We start from the raw sequence: 22,681 nt of genomic DNA on the forward strand, positions 1-22,681 counted from the left end.
CCCAGCGCGGCGGGGAGGAGCGCGAGACGCGGAGAGGTGGGGTGGGCCGCGCCCCTGCCCGCGCGGCGCCGCGTGGGTTCTACCACCCCGCCTGGAGGGGGAGATGCGAATGAACGCAAAGCCAGAGCCGCGCTCTGCTCGCGCGAAGCGAGGAGGCTCACGGGGGCGAAGGGAGGGGGTGGTACCCCCGCCAGAGGAATGGAACGTGCCGCAGGGCGAGCGGGAGGCGGGGCAGCCCAACCGCCGCCGCCAGGGGAGATGGGCCCTTAACCCTTCCCTGCCGGACCGGCGCGGGCGCCGCCACATTGCCCCGTCCCGTCGAGGAGTCCGGGAGCTCTCGGCATTTGGTAGAGGGGCCGTATGCTTTCGCCACGGCCCCGCGGAGGAGACCGGAGCGTCCGGCTGAAGCGCAGCTCCGCGGCGAGCGGGACGGGAGTGCCTGGGGGCCCAGCGGCCCGGTAGCGCGGCCCTTCCGCTCCTCGCCACCAGCGGCTCCTCCGCTCTAACGCAGTGCGGCGGGAGGCCGGCACCGGGGCCAGGCTCCAGAGACTCCTTCCCTGCGGGCCCCGCCGCCGGTCTCTGTGAGAATTGCTGGGCGCTGCCGACCGCGGCGGCTTGGGGGAGGCGGCATTTGGCCGCACGTAGGCCTTTGGGCCAGCGGAATCACCTCAGCAGCATTCCAGCTGCTGCTCCGCGAAATGCGCTGACTGCGCAGGAAAGGCGAAGCGCGTCGGAGGTCCGGCTTGTGACGGAACAGGATGCGAGCCCGAGGGGATGCATGAGGAAATGCTCCAAACCTTAGTTCTCTCAGTTTCTTAAAACTCGTGTGCTTTGTAATACCCATGCTAACGCCAGCCATGGGTGTGGGACCAGCTTGTCCTGTGCACGCAGATTTGTGAGATAGTTTACAAATCTGTTAGGTACTGATGCTGCAAAAGCTGAGCATCAAAGCGAAGTTATTTTCAATTGTACATGTAAATTGTACAATTTTAAAAACCTTATCGAAATAAAATTGAGAAATGCCTGTACCTTATGTAATCATGTAAGTTTACAGAACAATGTCATATCTGAGTGTGCTAAAAGTACACGTGAAAGAACAAAAGACATGCTAGGAGAAATGAAGCCTAGGCTCCTCTTTGCATTTAGAACAGGGTCCCATTATAAACAGACATTATCAACATTATAATTATCAACAACCAGATCTAAAACACTCCTGTTCCTTTACTCCATAAGTAGCCATTTTCCCATTCTCATAGTAGGACTGAAAAAAAACAGTCATTTATCTTCTCTTGATTTTGGTCATGGGGGAAATGTGTCTTTGTTTTCTATTTCTCCTTGATTAGGGAGAAGGATCCCAGAGGGGCAGGTGTTGTTGAGAAATAGACTGTAGGAAATTCCCACCAGGGACCAGTGCTGCTTCACACACCTGAGCATGTGATTTGGACCTGCATAAACAACTCAGGTAAGTGCTGTGTTACTCCCGCTGGAGATTCCCTTCTCAGGTTAGACCAGAATTCCCCAGGCAGTCAGGATGCAAGCTCTGAAGCAGCCAAACTCATCCAGCCTAGAAGGATGCAAATGAAAGTAATTTATGTGCCTACACGTCTCCATATTCTAATACCTACTCAACAATTCCACATTGTTGGGCTGATGATGAGTCAAAGGAGCAGCTTCCAAGATTACTAAGTATCTTCATGTAGCAGAATCAAGCTTTACGATTCAGTGCCCTGGGATTACCAAAGTGGCATAAAGAAAAAATGGTTTATGGAATGAGTAGTTTTGCATTTCTGGTTGCCTTTGTTGGGTTGTATTGGATCAGCAAATGTGGTACACTGGGATTGATTGTGTCTGTCATAATAAACACAGTGAAATTATCTTTTACTGTGAACATCACATGTGAATATCATGTAGTCCGTTCCAGTTTATCAGGGCTTTGTTAAAAAAAATTAATCTTGGGAGCTATTTCCTTCAGTTTTGTAGGTTTGAGTGAATAAATAGGTCTGTCTAAAGCTTCAGGTCATCATCACAGCTACGGACAGGTGACCTGATGTGATAAATGCCCCAGTTAGTGAGGTTCCCCAGTTCAATCCATCTGCATGGCCAGTGTGGCACAGAGGCAGCCACATCTCTGAGGCCGCTGATTCTGGGTGCTGAATCAGCTTTCCCTGCCTTGGATATCAGAAGTGTGCTTCAGCACTTTTGTTAGTACTAATGCAGGGACTGCAAGTCAATGGGATGATACCCTGGAAAAAGACATGAATCCAACTTGCTTGGCAGAATTCAGGGCGTTGCTGGTGGCTCCAGCAGGCAGCTGGTCGGTGTTCTTTTTGCTGAAGCACTGGGCTGTCAGTATGACAGCACTCCATGAAACTGTTTGCTGAACATTCAAAGCTGAGGGGAGTGACCACGAATCCTTAAGTTGTAAATTGAATTTTTTACAGTGCTGAAAGGCAGAAGGGCGGAGCTGCATACTGTACATCTTAGAGGGGCTGATAACAGAAAACCATTCCAAAACAGTTCACAGGCAGCAAATGACAGTCATTTCCTGGGAAGTGACCACGGGTTCCTTGTCCATACTGTGGATCAGAACGGGCAGTGCGCCCCAAGATCCCTGGGGAACCTGTCTTTGCCAGCCTCAGCAGCTCTTGCTGGGTTCCTTTCATGTTGCTGGGATTCCCATTGCTCAGCTGCACCAGGCCGCAAGCAGCTGTTCTGATACGGGAGCTGGGAATCAGATATGGCTCCAAAGCTATGCAGTAGCAGTAACCAAGTTAAATTTTACTGGACCTGAAGGTCACTGGTTCAGCAGTTCTGTCCTGCTAACCTATGGATAGCAAGATAATGCTGATGAACAGAGTACAAGCTTTTTTAATTACTCCGACAAACCTTCTTGGGTTTAGGCACATTGCTAAGGCACGTCTGTCTGTGGAGCTGCTGACTTGGTGCCTGTCCTTGGGGAGCTGCTGTGCCTGCTGCACATCTCCATCACCAACTGCAAGGACAGACACACCAAGCCAGAGCAAAGCAGAAACAGAGTCTAAGTTCTAGCAGAAAACCCGTGCTTCCCCTCGTGCTGTGACACTGAAGTAAGGTGTCTCCTGGGGTGACTTATGCTGAGGAAGGGAGAAGTTCAGCAGCTGAACGTACAACTTGTCTGTTAAACACTCTCCGGAGCAAAAGGACGACGCTCATCCCCGCGAAGGCTCCTCAAGGAGGCCGTGCCCCAGCAGGGCAGGAGCCGAGCACCGGCCCAGCCACAGGGTCCCGAAGGCGGCGGCGCTGCCGGTCACGGGCACCCGGTGCTGCCCTGGGGGTGGGGACAGGGACACAGCCTCGCGCAGCCGCCGCTGAGCTCCGGCGATGGCCGGGGCGGGCGGAAGCGGCGTTCCTGCTGGCGCTCACCATAGAGAGGAAGGAGCCGCACCTCCCCCGCCCCACTCCCCGAGCCTTTGGCATTTCCGGTTGGGGAACCCGTCACATCCGGGCGGCTGAGATGCCGGTAAGGCGGGCGGGGGGAGGCGGGGGTCAGGGTGCTGCTCTGGGACTCTCCGCCCTCTACGGGACTGGGAGCCTCGGGCAGCGGGGATGGGCGGCTCGGTCCCCCTTCCCCACCGCCGGGGCCGCCTCTCAGAGCTACGGAGCGGCCCCTGGGGTAGGAGGGGGGCAGCGGCGCACCTGCCCCGCGGGGGAGGGGCGCGGCCCCAGCCAGGCCTTGGCGCTCCTCCTGCCCTGTGGCGCCGGGGTCTTCCTTTCTACCCCCACACAGGGCTCTGGCCGGTGTCCGCTGCGCTGCCCCCTGTGCCCTCCCTGCTGAGGGGTGGGCAGCCAGGCCCCGAGCTCTGGCCCTTGGCCCCTGGGGCCAGCGAGTGAATAAGCGGGAATGTTCCCTAGTCCTGGCTTGAGTGCGTTGGTCTGAGTTTACTCTGCTCCCACGGGGTTTATTACCTCGTCCCTTCACGGCAGGAGGCGAGAATCCTGCACGGAGTATCTTGTGCCACACTGCTTGCGTTTCAGAGGTAGCCTTTTAGGGTCTCTTTTTAGCTGACTCGGTATTTTCACTTTTTTTAAGGTACTTAGTAGATCGGTAATCTTGATGGAAAGGAGAGAAGGAACTGTACATACTTTGCTTTTTTTCTCCCATTGCTAGTGTCTTGAGTGCTTACCCTGTAGGCAAAATTAGATATAAACTTGTTCTGACTTTCCTTGGTAGCCCAAAGAAGAATCTACCTGTGTTCATTAAAATACTACTTCTATCAGAAATGTAACACCCTAACAGATTGGGAAAAGAGAAGTTTCCTGACAGTCTGTTACATGTTTGCCTTTCATCAACAGTTTTAATAATTCCACTGTTTTGCAGGCTGGGAATTCAGCTTTCTTTTTACTTTCATGCTCTATGTGATTTTTCCATTGAAAACGCAGTTGAAAAAACAAAAAAGAAAACCCAACTTGCTAAATAATCTTTGAAAAATTATTGTGCTGTGTTAGAATGCTATTGTGCTGACTCAATGACAACAGAAATGCAGGAATCTGTGTAAATGAGTTTTCCCAGTACTTCCAAGTGTATTTTACAGTTTTGTGCAATATCAGTTTGCTTCTTTTTGTTTTGCTCTGATATTTTTTTTTTTTTGGTTTTTTTTGTTTGGTTCCGGTTTGTTTATATCTTCTTTTTTGTTATTTTAGGTGATATTGAATATTTGTGCAACACAGCTGCTTGCAGAAGGCCCCACACACTGTCTTACACTTAAGAAACTATGAGAATAAAGAGGAAGTGTTGTTCTCTTTGAAATAAAAAGATATCTGTGCCTTGCTGAGGACAGCTGCAGGAATCGGACACTTGAATCAATGTTATCGGATGAGTTAGAATCCAAACCTGAGGTGAGCAATTATGAACTGGGTTTGGTTCCCAGGAACGCTTATGGGCAGCACTTAGAAAAAGCTGAATGTGTTTCCTTTGCTGTTTACATATGAATTCTCAGAGTGCTTCTAGTGGTATCTTCTAATGCTTCTACACTTTTTTTAAATGGTAAAAGATTAAAGAATATTGCAGTGTTTTCCTCTGCCTTTCAAGTGTCAGCCAGTACTCTTGTCTGTTCTCAGGTTACATTATTTTTTTCACTATTATAATGTTCTTTCTGTTACAAGAATAAAATAAATTACTGTATTGACTACTTCTTTCCCTCAAACCAAATTGATTTTACTTGGTTTTGGGGAGTCTGGATATTGTACTAGGAGCAGCTGGTTCTGCTTTTTAAAGTACTCATGTTTCCATTAAGCAGTTGGCAGGCAGTGGCCCCCAGGGGACCGTGGTTGCTTGGTGTGAGGCTGCTGGACCATTCCCAGGTTCAGCCTGTAGCATGGCTGAGCATGAATCGTGATGATGTACACGTGCACACAGTTTGCCACATGCAGATTAGCACGTACACAGGTAAAGTACTTTTAGGAGGTAAACACAAACAGTGTGAACAAAACTGAAGATTATTAGTGAAATTGTGTGTACAGTCGTCACTCAGCTCTCATGCATGGTTCTCATACACAAATTCATTCATTCATAGATGTCTCTGGTCTTTCCCAGGCCTAAAGCCCTTTTGGCATCTGTGACCAGCTCCAGGGGTGTTTATCCAATTTCTGGATGGAATCTTGTTTTTTTTCCAGGCTGTGGCTGCCTCCTCCTCACACATTAGTGGATGAGAAGTTCACTTTCAGGACACTTACTTGTGGGAAGAGTATTTAGGAATATATTTAGTAAGTAGAGAGAAGTGTCTGCAGTGATCAGACATGGCAGTATACTGACCAGCAGTCAGCTAACGTGCAATTGGAGTCTTGTCTTTCCCCCTACCCACTGTAGGTTCTCCACTTACCCATCTTGGTTCCTCCTTTGATCCACCCCCTAAATTCTGCATAAGTTTTACCTGCAGTCACTATTACATCAGGTGGCAAGTTTGGTCTTTCCAATGAACTCCTTTCAGATAAGACAATTTTGTTTTCTCACCAGTTACAAAAGTGTCTTAGGAGTTCTGGTCTTTGTTACACGGGTCTGTAATTTTTTAGGTACAAGTGTCTGTAGTTTGTTACATTCAACACAAGTGTATCAGTGTGCTCTTGTTTCTTGCCTTTGTCTTTTAGAAGGAATGCCCTTCAGGCTGCATTGCCATTAGCCAGGTGCCTGTGCATTCCCTCACTTAAAAGTGCAGAGGATTGTATCCCTTTGTGTCCTTGTTTTTCTGGTTCTCAGTTTTACCTCTTCAGAAGGCTAAGGTCCTTGAGCAGAGGATTTAGTCCTGCTATTAAGTACCATTTGGTGAAGTTCAAAGGTGTAAATAGAATTGTTTTATTGAGTCTTCTGTTTCTAGTCTTTTTTGGTCCATATGCAGTACAGCAAGTGTCTTAAACTGGTATTCAAAGTAGAATTGTGAAGATATGCTGGTGATTTGTCATAGCACAGGTGGCAAGGTATTTGTTTCTTAAGGGAGCAGCCAAAGTCCTTCCAATCATACTATTTAGGATAAGTAGCTGCAAATTCATAGTAGCCCTGAGAGGCTGTGAGGAGTTCCTTTCTCTTGCCTTGTGGTTGATATGACTGCCATCAAATTTTCTCCCAGTTCTCAGTGGTGGATTTTGTTACTTCAGTCTGTGAGTGGGTGTATTCCCATAGATTATTTCTGACAGCCAAAGACCGGGATGGTTGGAACGTTTGTTCCCCTGTTCCTCAAATAGGATCTGTAAGTGGGTCTTGTCTACTTTATGGCTTGAATTAAGGTATTTGTTAATTAACCGTGTTTACATAATAGTCTTATTTCCCCATAGCAGAGTTGCATTTCCTTCCCATCAAGCCCAGACCAGAGCAGGCCATTCTCAGAAGGAACAGGCCTGATGTATGAAAGCTATGGTGGTTGCAGAGGGCATTCTTTCCACAGATGCTGTTTTCTAAACTACATTCCTCAATCATGATTGTGGATATTTTATGCTACAAGTTTGGATTAATTTGCATTGTGGATTACCAAACATATACACACCCTCTTTCTGGTTCTGATTGTGAAAGCTGAGTGGTATTGTTTTCTACTCTCATGTGTAACTGGTAAATACCCTTTTTACACCTTTCCCAAAAGGCAGCTGACTTTTTTATCACTGGTGAGCCACAGTACTGTAATTCTTACAGCCACAGATGTTTGTTATATCCCCAACCATTGGAGAAAGGTATTGAAGAAGATTTAGTTGTATTTATGTAACATATCTAGAAAACATTAATCAAAGCAGTATGAATGGATTTCATAAGCCTCTTTGCTGATGGTTTTGTCCCTAAAGAAGCTGCTAATGTGTCAATGAATGTTTCATACTGGAGTAGAGGTGAATCTTCCTTTCTCAGGTAGTTACAAGGCTACTTGGAGACATTTTGTATGGACAGATGGATCTGCTTGCTCTTCTGGACTCCCTGCCCCCAAAGCTGTATTACCGGCATTCCTCAGGGAACTGATAAGATCTGCATTTTGCATGCTTTAAGCCTTCAGGGAGTCAGCCACCTCCATCACACTGATTCACTGACTGGATGGTGCTTTTTGCTGTTGGGGTGGGTGTGTGTGTAGCTCTTGCACAATCAAGTGTACTGCAGCTTTGGGCTATGAATTGAATTGGCTATTAAAAAGGGGGTGGAAGGAAATATTTTAGCCTCTCTCTCATCAGCACCTCGCAAGGAGAGACTCGTGAATCAGTTAATCCCCCAGAGGCTGTGTGGGAGGAGGGTATCCTATTTTTTTGCCCAGGAGCCTTCGGCTCCCCATGCCCTTAAGCTGCAGCCCCTCCTCCTCCCCACCCCCGCCTCTGCTAAATGTTCTTTTGACCTCTATTTTTTCAGTGGTTCTCTGGTTAAATTTAGAATAGGACCAGTATCGATTTAAAACATGGTTCCTGCTGGTCTGGGAGTCGAGTCTAGCTCTCAGCTGTCCCGGGGGAGAATACTTCAGAATGTTAACACTGAAACAACACAACAGCAAACACGTCCCCCTCCCTCCCCATCCCTTCCCCTCACCCTTCCTTTTTCCACACCCCTGCCTCTTTCCCAGCCACCTCCACCTCAAAAAAAGCAGCTGTCTGGGACTTCTTGGCTTTTAAATCATCAATGAAAAGGGATTGTTGGAGGACAGAAGCTTCAGCCGGATCCGTCCCAGATGGTCATATTTTCATCTGTTTCTGTAGTGTTTTGTGCCATTTTTAGGATCTTAGAGGCTCACAGTTCTTTAAACAGATTTTTTAAAATTTATTTTTCTCCCCTCTTTGTTGAGGGGCACTGCCAGCCTTACCAGTATCAGAAGCATTCTGTGATTCTTGTAGTGATAGACCCTGGTTTGGGATGCCAGGTCTTAGGTGGTTATGAGATCTCATTAACTGTACCATCTCTTGTTGAACAGCAGGGATATTTATTTGCTTATGCAAATAGCCATAAAATATTTTACATTTTTAGTACAGACTGTCTACATTGCTTAGAGGATTTTCAGAGTTATGTGATGTTTCAACAGAAGGAGTTAAAGGAGGAAAAATTCAAGGTGGTGGGACAGAGCTGAAAATAAAATTCTTCATAGCAAGATGCAGCAAAAATGCTGCTCATTTTGTCCCTACAGAGCTTACAGATTCTCTCTTTACAACTCACAACTGGCCCATAAAATTTTAATCTCTTAAGTTGAGGATGTCCTTTTGCAATTAATCGATATTAAAATTTGTTTCAAATACCAAGGAATATCTTGGCTATAGTGTAAAGCCACTTTACATCTCTTATCATTCTTTTTGTGTTCTATTCTGAACATTTAGTTTCTTTAACTGTATCTTTTCAGGTACCCCTAGATGTTGTATCTTCTTGATTTCAAGTTCTAGTACTTTGACCATATTTGTAGAAGAATTAGTCCCATCCTTCCAAGGGGATTATTATAGTCACCATCTCAGGAAAACTTAGACCCCATCTGGATCCTGTTTGAGATGCCAGCTGTTCTGTGTTTATGAGACCTGGTTAGCTGTAGCATCCAGGAGATTCCTTTTCTCCTGTTCCTTTAGGGGACACATCACTGGATTGTTCCCTGGTGGAAGCAGAAGTGAGACTGCAAATATGCTTCTGTTTACATCTGTAAACACTAACACATAGCAGAACTGTACCTTTTACAGGCATACACAAATGGCATTCGCATGGAACAGGAAGACCACAAATGGCCTAATTCTGTTCCTACTCATCAGGTAATTGGGCTTGAAATTTGCTGGCATATCACACACGTGCCTTCTCTCAGCTGACATGCGTGCTCAGGCATGGATTTGTCAAGTCTCTGACAAACCTTGAGTCCTTCCAGTATCTGTGGCCAGGCCCTAGGCTTTTTAATCCAGCATCTGGACAGGCTCTTGGGCTCCCAAACTGTTCACAAAGTAGTTCAACTTGAAGTTAATGAGATGAACTTACTTGGAATCTATTTAGGAGCAAACTGCATTTAAGAATGGGGTGGGGTGGTGTGGATGACAGTAACAAGGCAGAGCAGTTACTGACCTACAGCCTCCTAATGTGGTCACCCATATTATCCCCCACCCCTTCCTGTTCCTCATGGTTGTTCTATCCACTTTGATCCTTCTTTCTCCCCACTTTTAATTCTTCCCCTGAACATCTGTAAGTTTTTTTCATTCCCTCAGCCTCTCCTTAAGACATTATATACTAAGTTTTACTCAGTCACAGAGTTTCCCCCATATTCCATAAGAAGTTTGCTCTTGCCCGTGTGTGCTGGTAACCCATGATAATATTGTTCCTATCTCTTAGGAACTTTCTGGCTGACTTTCTTGAAGGTCACACTCAGGTTGTTCCTGTAATGGCCCATCCATCAGTGCCGCAGGAGTCCTGGTCTCTTACTCTTCCATATCTGCAGTTTGTGAGAGTTTGTGTATCTGTGCATTGAATTTATCATCTCTCCTGCATCTAATCTGTATTTATGCTGAATACCCAGTTACCAGATGCCCTTATAATTTCCTTGCTTTCATCTGTAAAACCAAATCAATAGAAACTTAAGAAGGCAGCATATGGATTTTGCTATTAGTTTTTTTTTTCCCCCATTTTCCAGTTGCTGTAGTTTTCACAAAGGTGATTTTGAACAGGAAGAAACATTTCTGAAAGTACTTGGCTGTTAAGATACAACTGTCACATGAAAAATTTTATTTTCTCTGAATTATTTGATGTAGAGCTGCTGATTGGATTACTTTAGTTTATGGGAAGGGCTGGGGAATTTTATTCCAGTTTTTAACAACAAGCATGATTCATGTCCTTTTGTTTACATCTGCTTCTTTTGCCCCTTTTAATTCTCTGTACTAGCTTGTTATTACTTTACAAAGAAAATTAAAAGGATCTCTTTTCTTTTGAGCGTCTGTTTGTGGCTGCTGCATTTTGCTTTTCCCTAATGGCTTAATGTTGCTGTGTGAAAGTGAAGGGTTTGAAGCAAAGATTTCCTGTTGTAGGAGGGAAGTTTTATCTAAGGCTTTCTGTTATTTTAAATAGATGAGGCCATAAAGGAAGTGTTTCATATTGAAGTAGGCAGCAGTAAGGATCATGAACAGCTTTTTTAAATGGAAGACAATCTGGTAATTTAGAACTATTTTGCTGGTCACAATTTTTTAGTCCCAGCTTTCTTCTTCTGGTTGCCTTGCTGTTATTCCTAACTCCTTTCTCTTTTTACCCCTCTTTCTCCTATTTTTAAATCTTAAATTAGAACATGGCCTTGGTAGAGGAACTGTCTCTTATTGTATAATTGTATAAATTTTTTGACAATATAAAAAGAGTTTCCGCTTCTAACTGGAGCCTCTGGATAATCTTTTATCTAAGAGGAAAAAATGGTACCGTTTCAAACTGCAGTCTGGTTTGCAGCCTAGTTCATGTGACATCTGAATGTCAAGACTCAATTTTTACTTTTCATGATTGTCATTGAGGACAGACTGCTTCTAAGGGACAGTGAATTGGGAACCAAGGGTGATTCCAGCCCAGGCAGTGTCCTGACCAGAGCACTGTCCTGCAACACCTGAGCACAGCAGACAGAGATGGGTGCTGGAAACACACCCCTGGATGGAGCAATGTTATGAACCAGATTCAGGGTCTATCCAGAGAGTCCAGTCAGGAATAGCACGAAATGGGGTTGATGGAGTGAAAGTCTGAGGTCCATCTGGGAAACGAAGGCTTGGGACAGAAAAACCTACAGCTCAGGAAGGGACCAGGGGGCATGGGCTGAGCTTAAATGGAGCCCCGGGATTTAAATGGAGTCCCTGGGAAAAGGGTATGGGTGAGGGCCCCAGGTGAGACCACTTCAGGCATCTAAGGCTTTAGTAACTCTTTGAGGTTAAACTGTTTGAGGAAGCATTGGTATTTCCAGTGTTTTCAGGAGAGGAAGTAAGCACAGAGAAATTAAGAGTTCAAACTACTAAGTTTTTTTGCAGTTTCTCTGGTGTAATGAACTTTGTCCTGATGTAGAAGAGGCTCAAAAGACTGGTATCTGCTACAGGAATAATTTGGAATTGGATGGCAGTAGTTCTGAAAATGAAATACTTACAGTCACAACATACAAAGTAAGTACCAAGTTATTAGTGACTGTTGGGTTTTTATCACAGTTATATCATGGACATATCATGCTTTTTATTCTGTTTTGCATCTCACTGCACAGATAACCCCGGCTGGGCTCTGTGTGAATTCATGCTGAAATGAGTCACAACCAGGGGACTAGCTGTTGAATCCCTATTTTGTACAGTGTCCTTCTGAATACCAAAGATAAAGGAAGTCTGTTGCGTAGAGATGATTTCTAGGCCCTGGAATGTAGAATCTTTATGTCATGGAGTTTCCTAGAGACAGGCAGTAGTGACTTGTAGTTCAAGTTGTTTTGCCTGTGTTTTTCAAAACATTTTGAATACGTGACTGTTGGAGTAAGTCTATTTGACAGGACTTATAGCCAAACAAATAGTTCCTACATGTGTTTTTTGAGGAGTATTTTCTCTGAGATGTAGAGTATATGTTTGGGTCTGTTACAGCTGACCCCTTTCAGCCTTTCTGGTCTTCAGAAGTTTTATTCCATATGGGGGAGGGACTTGAGACTGTGTTAAAAAGGCTTGTGGAGTTCACAGAAGAAGTTCAGTCCATTGCAAAAGTTGGGCTGTTATTTCCTAACTCCCAGCAGCACTTTCTTTGCTAAATCAGAATATTTTCTGTGGACTGAAGTGGCACTGGAAAAAAAAGTCTAATTTCTGTGTCTGTGCCTTGGAGGTAAAGAAGTGCCCCGCATTATATCCAATAGTCTGACAAAAGCTTGTTATGTTGCAAAAGGGACAGTTTGAATAAACAAGGCACATACTTTACTACTCTGAACTTGGTTTTAAATATGAGAAGGCTTTCAGGGGTGAGGAAAGGCATTTATCTGACTTCCAGTTCCTTTTCAAATGTCAGGTTCCTTTTTTATAACTCAAGATTTTTAGCAATTAGCCAGAAGTAATTTCTGCGTTGTCAGAGCTGGCTGATGTTAAGGATAGCTCCATCTGCTGGACTGAATCACCCGGGCATTTCTCACCTCCTTCCATCAGGATGGGGGCTGCTCCCTAATTCTGTTAGATCCACTAATGAGGTTTCATACAGTTTTCAAATAGGTGCAAACACACACACACCGTGTAGCTGTGACTGGCACCAAACAGATTAGCACAGACAGGACATTTGTAGTTTTACCCACAAAAACACAGGAAGCACCAAGTGTCTGATTCTGTTTGCAAGGGCTGCTGCCTAGAGAAAAACTTAATGGATGTCGCCAGGATATGTCCCCACACCTCTCTTCCTGCTTACCATCTAGGCCTGGAGTTCACTAGCATGTCACACGCACACAGCCTAGGGAGCAGGATCACACAGGAAATAGGAATGGAGTTTACAGGACAGACTGCAATGGTTCGGCTGCAAAATTCCTGCATATATATAATGGGCCTCTTTTACCTTCCCATCTTTCTTTTCCTGTGTTTGTTCTGCTCTGATCCACCTTAATCCCTTCATTTTCCTGCCTTTGGCTGTTCTCTTCAATAATGCCTAATAAGTCCTGTACAATCCCCCAGATCTCCTGTTCAGTGCCAAAGTCCTCCCCAGGGAAAGCATTCCAGTATAAGTCCAGTACCTCTTTATGCAATAGTCCCCTTATTTTGCATAGTATCCTGGAGAGGATTTCTTCTGTTGAATCCCCTTAGTGGGTGGGTTTTATGCTAAGGACAATGGCTTTAACTGTCCATCTTTGATGGCTTTAGCAGTAGCTGATTTAGATGGTTAAGGCTGTGTTCTTCCAATGTCATCCCAGCCTTGTTCCTCTGCTCATTGTCTGCCTACTTCAAAATAGCTGCTGGTTAGACATCTAGCATTTTGCTTGCCTTTTCTTTTTAAAAAAGACAACTTTCAGTTAAGTATTTAGAGATGGTGATTTTAAAAAATTCCTTGATGATTTTTAAAAAATCCTGTATCAAAAGGCTGAACATGGAAAACGTGCTTACTAAATTACATTACATGCTTAAAGTGCAGTAAAGTATCAAGTGGTAAAAGAAATTAAAAAGGAATATGTGGCTTAAAACAAAGCATATATTGGTAAAATTTATATTGGTAAAAGGTTAATTAAAAAGTAGTATAGCCTAAGTAGCCTTCATAATAGTCTGCAATGATACAGAGCTGTTTATTGTATGTTAAAGAAATTATAACAAACACAAATGAGTCCTTCTTTGTCAGTAATGTACATTGAAAAGCTTCCATTTACTTTGGTGTATATAGGCTTGTATTCAGTGTCTCCTACAAGAGAGTAGTGGGAAGTGAACTGGGTTTAGAACCTTTTTAAATGGTTGGTGCTGCTCTTGACCTAATCATGTGTATCTTTTTCAGCTGCTGGTTCAGTTTGTTCAGAATAATTCTATTCCACTGGAACAAGGGCTGGTGGAATCGGAACCAAAAGACATCACCTGTCTTTCTCTCCTTCCTGTTACTGAGACCTCAGAATGCAACAGACTCATGTTGCCAGGTAAAATGTATGCAGCAGATCTTTGTGAGTGTGCCCTTCATACAGCTGTCTTTACTCCACCATGGTGCCACACTGCCTCTTGCTGATAAGGCATTCCAGAGGTGGAGGAGGAAGTTCACAAGGGTGACCAAAACTTCCCTCTTATAACAGTGGAGCCTGACTTTTTAGAATAATTCCTTTCTCTTCCAATCTCCATCTAGTTCTATTATTTTCTAGAAAAATTACCTTATAGGTATGTTTTAGTTCTAGTGTATCTATACTTTTATTTACTGTGGTTTTGCTTTCTTCACTAGATGATGAAAGAGATCTCACCTCTCCAAGTCACACTAATTCTTCCAAAGATGTTTCTTCATCTGTTGTCTTGAGAAGTCTCCAGGTAAATGTAGGCCCTGATGGAGAGGAAACAAGAGCACAGAATGTACAGAAACCATCTGAACTTCTGTCAACTCCAGAGACTTCTAGTTTATTGCAAGACCTCCAGCCTAGTGACAGCACTTCTTTTATTCTTCTCAACCTAACAAGAGCAGGTAAGTCTCCTTGTGTTTGTCATCTGGCTGGATATGTCTCAGACAATAAAATGCAGGAGATAGGAGTACAACTCTGTCTCTGCTGCTTATGAAGGGGAAGGATCATGACATTTGCTGGACATTACTGGGTATTTCAGGAGCATTTATTCATCAGTAGCTTCCTACAATGTAGAGGTCAGTGAAGACTGTTTTTCATGCAGCTATTATATCTATGCCATGGACACTAGACTCTGGGAGGCCAAAGAAATTTCCCTCTGTTACAATATCATTCTGTTTCATGAAGGTGTCTTCTTTTATAGGGCTGGGGTCTCCAGCAGAGCACTTGGTATTTGTTCAAGATGAAGCAGAAGATTCTGGGAATGACTTCCTTTCTCATGATAGCACAGACAGCAGTACCCCATGGTTCCTAAGAGTGCAAGAATTGGCCCATGACAGTTTAATTGCTGCCACTCGGGCTCAGCTCGCTAAGAATGCCAAAGCAAGCAATAATGGTAGGATATCCCCTACTTCTATCTCAAAATATATAAGGCTCCTAGTTTCAGCTTGTTTCTTCCTCTGTCTTTCAGTTTCTCTTGCTTTTAATCTATCCTGATACATCTTCAAATCATCAGAGAATTATACAGAACAATAATGTATTTTTTCTGCAATAGGATTCTAGGGGTTTTTCCCCAGTTTTTCTAGGGGAATGAATGGTAGTGGAGCCAGCAGTTCCATTGTGGTCCATGTGTTCTCTGGTACCTGTAAAGAATATCTTCTTTCTGACTGCATCTGCTTGTATTTTAACTTTCATTTCCAAGTGTGTATTTTTAATGTATACTATAATTTATAGTTTCTTCTTAGCTCCACCTGGTTTGGAAATCAGCTTTCTGGAGAATACATAATTGGATTTAGTCACATGCTTTGTGACTTCACTATTTTAATAAATCATTCAGACAAATGCATTACCTATTTTTTAACCAGGATGTTTTTCAAAATAGTTATCCTGGCTGATACTTAAAATCGGTTGGTTGATATTGATATAGAGACCATTTTTACAATTTTTGATGCATTGGTTTCTATTCTTCTTTTGATAAGCCTCATTTGGTAGCAGCTGATCTGATACAGATGGGTTGTTGGGCACGGTTTATGGGTCTGGTAACATTTGCAAATTTGTGTCTGATACCTGTTACAGGTTAGTCACCAGCATGTAAATATTTAGTAGCCAGGAGCATGCCTGCTTTACAGACCTGTATCGTATATGATGCTTAATTTTATTTATTAAATTTGACATGTTATAGTAATCTGTGTATTTTTTTAGATTTAGTTGGGCATTTTATTCCAGGTGAAAATGTTCATCTTTGCTCAGGAGATGGGCAGCCGAAAGACTCCAGCCCTATTCCTCATTTATCTCGTGTGGAAAGGAAGCTGAAGTGCACAGTCGAGGGCTGTGATCGGACATTTGTGTGGCCAGCTCACTTCAAATATCATCTGAAAACACATCGGTGAGTAGGATAAAGCTGTGTGGTGTAATGACTTAAAAAAACTGTACTCTGTAATTAGGATAATGTTAGTTTTTGACATTGACAGGCTGTGAAAATCTGGTATTACTCCTAGAAATGCTGGGCCTGTTGGTTGCTTTAGGTAATCTATATTGAAACACTTTCACCAGGTTCAGAATATTTTTTGCAGGTCCTTGTTAGCGTTTGGTTTAGTCTATTGGTATTTTGGCTGGTCTTCAGTAAAGAGCATCACTATCATTTCTGTGGTATAATGAACATTAGAACTTACAGGATGCTATTGTATTTTTGCATTTCCTTGAACGAAGTTGCTTGTTTTAGCAATCAACCCTAATATTTTTTTAGCTAAAATAATGTCAGTCTCTAAGGTAAATTGTAGATAAGAAGCTTAAAAACTAGGAAGGACTCCAACAGGCATGACCCCATCATCTTGCCCTGAGACAAGGCCAGCAGTAATTGCACATTCCATATATACATACCGTTATTTTTGATCCTCCAGTGACTGAAATTCCACAATGTTTCTTTGTAATCAGTTGCACTGTGTTACTAAATCATTCCAAGTTGGGAATAGGAAAGGCAGTATGATGAAAGGAGGTTAAGTCAACAAATTCCTCCAGTGAGCCACCCAGATTAGCTCCTTAGGACTTAAGTCGCTGACTTCAGGCAACTGTCTCCATTTTCCAATATAGTTAATTTTGGTTTAAATGTTTCTGGGTTTTATCCCATTGAAAGCAGAAGTCAAGTGTTAATGAAAAATATATTGCAATAACTGGTAATGAAACAGCTATTTTGTTGATTTCCAGGAATGACCGCTCTTTCACCTGCCCAGCAGAAGGCTGTGGAAAAAGTTTCTACGTCTTGCAGAGGCTGAAGGTGCACATGAGAACTCACAATGGTGAAAAACCCTTTGTGTGCACGGAGCTGGGCTGTGGAAAGCAGTTCACAACAGCTGGAAATCTAAAGAACCACCTACGAATTCACACTGGTATGTTTTAGACTTCACCAATTTGTGGTTTTAGGAATAAACCACTTCCCCTTCTGCCCTTAAACTTTTGAGGATATTGTGTTGTTTATATATGCCTTTCATTAATGTTCCTTTTCTATCAATTTACATTGATTTATAGGTCAAATGTTTCAACTGCTTAGCCCCTTTTTATATCCTATATAATTTCACCTTTCCAATACTTCATGATGCTGTACTTTGGTCAGACCCATGCTCTGAAGATTCCCTTCCCCCAAGTTGTTTGATGTAGGCAGGGGTGTATGGGGTTTTTTTTGTTTGTTTGGGGTTTTTTTGAGAACTAGACTATTCCCAAGGGACTAGTTGGTAAACACCACTGCTGTAATAGTTTTTATAAAGAAGCTATGTTATATTTCTAAAAGACACAATAGCTTAGATCCTTTGCCTGTGTGGAGTCCTGTGTGGAGTCCTGGTGGCCACAGTTGTAGCTATACTGACATCTGTCTGGATGTGACTAGCTATGCTACTTCTAGAGTGACTGTATTTGGGAAATTTAGGGAAGCAAGGAATACAGCGGGATGAGTTGAAAAAATAGAGGAGCAAAGTCTAGTGAAAAAAGGCAATGAGCAGCAGCTTCATAGTTAGCAAAGCTCATAGTGAGTATTCCTGTGGGTTTGTTTGGTTATTTTTTTAAGCTTCAGGTTTATCATACCACTTAAAAAAACTACCCAGTTGAAGCCTTTCACAATATTGTTAGAGATTCCCTGGTGGCCTAGGAAGGCAGCAGTGCATTGCAGCTGGTTAACATTTCAAAATATCCTCATAGACTGTGAGAGCACGAGGCCTCTCTAGTAAAATGAAATCACAGATTATGTGGACTGCCAGCAACTGTTTATGCCTTCTGCCTTAAACACTACTGTATGGTATGTATCTTGTAGGCACACATGGAAAAAGGTTGATATTTAGAATTTGCAGCCTAGCTAGAACACATGGTTGGGCACAGTTGTTGGGATGTAGCTAAAAACTGTATATATCAATAATAAAATTTTTAATGTATAGCAACAGCATCCATAGTTTTTACAGTTTTATTTTGCATCTAAAGCTCCCAGCTAAGGTACAGATAAATTTAATAGGCCCATCTGACACATGCACAGTCCTCCATGATAGAGTGAGTGCTCTGCAACCAACAGAGTAGTAGCTTCTGGAAAATAAATAATGACTTTGTTAATTGCAGCTTGTTAATGTGCAATCAAGAGTTTGATCAGACAAAAGGTGTTATAAAACTGCAGGTGCAAAGAGATCTAGGGTTTCTTGTAGATGGAACTGTGTACTGTTATTTTTGTCAGTGGTAGTTTTTCTCCTTCTTTCCAAGTTTTAAATATTTATAACAACCCAGGAGGTACAAATGAGTGTTTGAGAATCTGCTGCATATTTCAGATTTCAGCAATCACCAATCAGAACATGCTATGTTGATCCTTCTGCTCAGATCTGTTGAATGTCGTAGCAGATAGGAAGCTGAGAAATTAACTGTTGGGAGAAGACTTCTAAAGGCAAAATCACAGCAGAAGGAGCTTTAAAACAAGTTCACATTGAAAGAACTATGTATGTTAGACAGTAAAATAGCTAAAATACCTTGCTTAATCTCTTGTGGACTTGCTGTTACTGTGATACAGGAGTCTAGTCAAAGACTTGAAATATTAGTGTTAAACATGGTATGTTGAGTTCTTTTTTGGAATGTTGCAGCCAAAAGTTACCTCTAGTCTAATTTAAGGCTTTATTTAGAGGGTGTTTAGAACATGATTTATATTGCATTGTGTTAGTGTAGTCACCTCCCAGTTAATCATCATTTAGACAAATACAAAACCAGCTGTGGAGATATATAAAAATAACACATTTCTGCCTATGAGAACACCTTGTGCCTTGAATTACTGTTCCTCCCCACATAAATATAAATGACTGACACACCTCTCAGAGGATTTTGCCAAGTTCAGCCTGATCTGAAATAAAGTGTAGAATCTGATATGAAGGGAAATACAGTTAATGGAATTTTTGACACTGAGATGCAGAAGAACAGGGTTCTGGGAGTGTGTAGACCAGAGAACTGCTTGTTAAGAACTAGATATAGAAGATATATCGTAGTCCAGGAATTTTTATATTACTCTTTTGGTATTTATATACTTGGAAGATCTATTTAGAAGTGGTGAACCACTGCTTTGTTTTCAGTGAATGATGATCTACGTGTATTTCAGAGAGAATGTGTAGAATGTCAGTGTTTCCTCCTGAAAACTGATGAGGAGAATGCTTTGAAAGCCTTAGGGAGCATATGTGTAATTTCCATTGAACTTTGTTACATGCAAGGCCAAAAGGAATAACGTAGGAATAATGTAGGGGGAGAGATTTCCAGGCTGTTCTCAGAGACTTGGACTAACAGAGCAAGTTGTGAACCCAAAATATAAGAACTTACTTTTCCCTTGTAGGTGAAAAACCCTTTCTGTGTGAGGCACAGGGATGTGGTCGCTCCTTTGCTGAATACTCCAGCCTTCGGAAACATTTGGTTGTGCACTCAGGTAAGAGTCTTCGCCTGACATTCTTTATGGTTTTTATGACTTACTTGGTTTGTTTCAGAAAAAAGACCCTGGTTTCTACAGGCCATAACATTTCACAACTTCATTTGAGGTGCGTGTGCTGTTTCTGGGTATTCAATTTATGTTTTTAAATTCAAATTACATTTAAAAAGCTAATAAAAAATTTCTAAAATCTCATGAGGATATTTCATAGCTGCCATTTTCTTATTTAAGAGAGAATCTAGCACCTCTATATATTAATCAAAGCCATTAAAATACAAAATCTCTCATGCATATGTAGGATTTTGTTTTTTAATACAAATACGTGTAATTGGAAAAAGCATTAGATGCATTTCACAAGTGTTTCAAAGCCTTCTGTTTTGATCAAACTGTCTTAAATACCATTAGCACACGATGAATATGGCTTGGGGAAGGGTACTGCATTAGGGTCATAACTTTTGGGATTGCCCGAGTTCTCCACACTTTCTTTCCTGTCTCCTTGGCTTCCATGCTAGTGAGGTCATGTGTATGGACAGCATACTTCTATTGTGAAAACAATGGTCTGCTCCATAAAATGGAAATTCTTTCACACTGACAAGTCACCATCAGTCTTTACTCAGTAATGTAAAACAAATGCTGCAGGTTGTATGTCGGCAGGAGATAGCTTCCTTGCCTCTGCTTCCTTGCTTTTGGTCATTTTATTCTAGGTATGGGACATCAAATACAGAATTCAAATAACTTGTTCCCTCTCATAAATCAGACTTGGAAGATTTTATGTTACTCGTCAGACTTGAGTTTTCTAACAGCTGGCAACACTGTTACCTAAAACTCTTCTATTCTGGAAGCTTATTGCTCTCCAGGAAACAGTAATATTTCTCATTTCTTTTTTCACTGATTAATTCAATTAACACCAGTGGTGTCAACAGCCATTTCAAAAGTGGTACTTACTATTGGTTTCTTGGTTAATGAGGCCTTTATCCCCAGTTTGATAATTCTTGGGATGTTTTTCCCTCTTCTACTCTAAGGAGTGAAACCCCATCAGTGCCAAATTTGTGGGAAGACGTTTTCCCAGAGTGGCAGCAGAAATGTGCATATGAGGAAACACCATGCCCGAATTGGAACAGCTGGCAGCAGAGAGCGAGAACAGCCAGGTAAGGAAGGGAGAGGATGCTCTGCAGAGCAGAAATGTGGGAAAGAATTAATAGATGGTCAAAGAGAAGGGAAGATGTTTGTCCTGAACGTGTGAGACCAGAAGTTGGTAAGGAATAGAAGACTATTTCTCTTGGAGATAAGGATGGGTTGCTCGATGTCTCTTTTTCTAGGCTAAAAGACAAAGGTGTATTTCTCTACTGTGGTAAAGGGACAGATAGGTTTATTGTTTTCAAAATTAACACGAATATGGTATCTTTTTTTTTGCATGGAGTTTGTGCCCTTTGTTATGTATTTGTGTTGTAAGCAGTGTGGTTTTTTTATGCAATGTGAATTATTTAAAGAGAAAGCCAAACCTGCATGAGATCAGAACAACAAACAGAGGAGCTGCCATTCATTGGAGCACCAGATGACCAAAGAGTAGGAATGGATAAAGTAGATATCTAGAAAAGAAATCTATGTGACTTGGAGGAAGGCCAGGATTGTGTCATATACTGCAGTATCAGAACACCATGTGAATTTTGTTTCACCCTTTTTTTTTATTTCACAAGAATCACTGATGGGCAGCAGTTTGCTAGAAGAATCTGCAGTGCATGGTAAGAATCTCATCTCCATGAACTCTCAGCCCAGCCTTGGTGTTGAGTCTCTGCACTTGCCAGACACCGAATCTATTATTGGAGTAGAGGAGGGTGAGACCAGCTGCTCTTTCTTCCGCCCTCTTATATGTGGTGACTGATGTGGGATCAATCGTTCCTCCTAGAGGCTCACCATGTTGCAGTGGGATGAGCGAACGTTGCTTTTACTGCGCACAGAGCGGGTGGGTAGATGGAGAATGAATCATAAACCGGAGCTGGAGAAGACTGGCGGACCAAGTTTTTCTCTTGCAGAGCTTAAAAGGTGAAGTCTGCTGCTTAGGTGTCATTTAGCCCATGTTGTGGAACGCCATTTCAAAACTGCTTATGCAGTCCATCCTCCTAAAGCCTAATGCATTTGTTTTGCTGGAGCACCTAGGAGCCCCAGTGAAGGACCAGGACCTCATTGTGCTAGGCACTTTGCAAACATGCAGTATCTTGAGGAACAGGCCTTCCTTCCATCCTTAACCTTCAGAGACTATATTCTAATACATCTCACTGTCAGGAGCTGACTTACTATCTGAAATAAATGTAATACTTGGTATCATTTAATTATATTTGCTGTGTTCTTCTCCTGTCAAAATTTGTTTGCTATGTCTATCTCTTTAAATGATTTTACCATGTAGATGTTTTGAATTTTTGTTACACTTGGTTCAAAACAAGCATAACTAAGAATGTAGGGTTTTGCTAAGACACTGTGAACCTATAGTGGCTTCTGTGTGAAGAGGAAGCTTTGAGTTTAGGTTCCTCCCTAGCTTAATGTAAAGGCAGTGTGGCTGTCATTAAAGGTGTAACTTGGAGGTTCTTGCAGAAGCTCCATTAGGTACCTGGGAATCAGGTACCATCTCATCAGTTGATGGGAGATGCTCTAGAGAGATGTCTTCTTTACTGCTTTATTTTTTGAGTCAGCTGAACAGGCTGTAATTCTTTTAACTAAAAAACCACCAAATATTTTCATAAAATGCAAAAATCCAGAGCAAAAGTGGATTAAAAAAAAATTTCTGTATAATTTTTGAGATATAGTAAGAGATTACAAATCCCTTTTTGGATTACAGAAATGTAATCCTACTTTCAGAACAACACTTCATTTGTCAAGAAAGGTGCTAATGAGTTTCAGTTACTCAGTTTGATGCTTTTCTTTTCATTATAATTTCAGCAATTCCTCTTTATGAACCAATTTTAAGACTTGGATTTATCTATTACTGTGTAAGGCACATTGCCTTAGTATTTGTTAAAGTGATAACATCATGTGTTAATGTAAAGTTAAGCCTTTGTTCCTCCTTTCTTAAGGTTTTTCTTTACACTTCACATACTTAGAAATGTCTTTT

General features: G+C 42.4%; 1 protein-coding gene across 3 annotated transcripts; it reads left to right on the forward strand.

Annotated features, from left to right (window-relative positions):
• The first annotated feature begins 224 nt into the window (after positions 1-224).
• On the forward strand, positions 225-21,936 carry ZNF410 (zinc finger protein 410). Of its 3 annotated transcripts, XM_030452102.1 has the most exons (11): positions 225-581; positions 1,344-1,462; positions 4,681-4,875; positions 13,889-14,024; positions 14,318-14,551; positions 14,851-15,042; positions 15,873-16,032; positions 16,851-17,032; positions 19,486-19,575; positions 20,598-20,723; positions 21,273-21,936. In XM_030452102.1, exons 3-11 carry the CDS (start codon positions 4,843-4,845, stop codon positions 21,455-21,457), a joined length of 1,338 nt encoding a protein of 445 aa, XP_030307962.1. In that variant the 5' UTR covers positions 225-581; positions 1,344-1,462; positions 4,681-4,842; the 3' UTR covers positions 21,458-21,936. The 3 variants fall into 3 exon arrangements, with proteins under 3 accessions (XP_030307962.1, XP_030307961.1, XP_030307959.1); XM_030452101.1 differs by lacking the exons at positions 225-581; positions 1,344-1,462 and adding an exon at positions 3,428-3,499; XM_030452099.1 differs by lacking the exons at positions 225-581; positions 1,344-1,462 and adding an exon at positions 3,733-4,016.
• The last annotated feature ends 745 nt before the right edge of the window (positions 21,937-22,681 follow it).

This window comes from Calypte anna, chromosome 5A, assembly GCF_003957555.1.
Source record: "Calypte anna isolate BGI_N300 chromosome 5A, bCalAnn1_v1.p, whole genome shotgun sequence".
Classification (NCBI taxonomy): domain Eukaryota; kingdom Metazoa; phylum Chordata; class Aves; order Apodiformes; family Trochilidae; genus Calypte; species Calypte anna.

Excerpts from the sequence above, each read along its gene's own strand:
- ZNF410 (XM_030452102.1), top strand. The coding sequence starts at position 4,843 with ATGTTATCGGATGAGTTAGAATCCAAACCTGAG. Across the intron at positions 16,033-16,850 it reads TATCATCTGAAAACACATCG|GAATGACCGCTCTTTCACCT; the intron begins GTGAGTAGGATA and ends GTTGATTTCCAG. Across the intron at positions 20,724-21,272 it reads CAGAGAGCGAGAACAGCCAG|AATCACTGATGGGCAGCAGT; the intron begins GTAAGGAAGGGA and ends TTATTTCACAAG.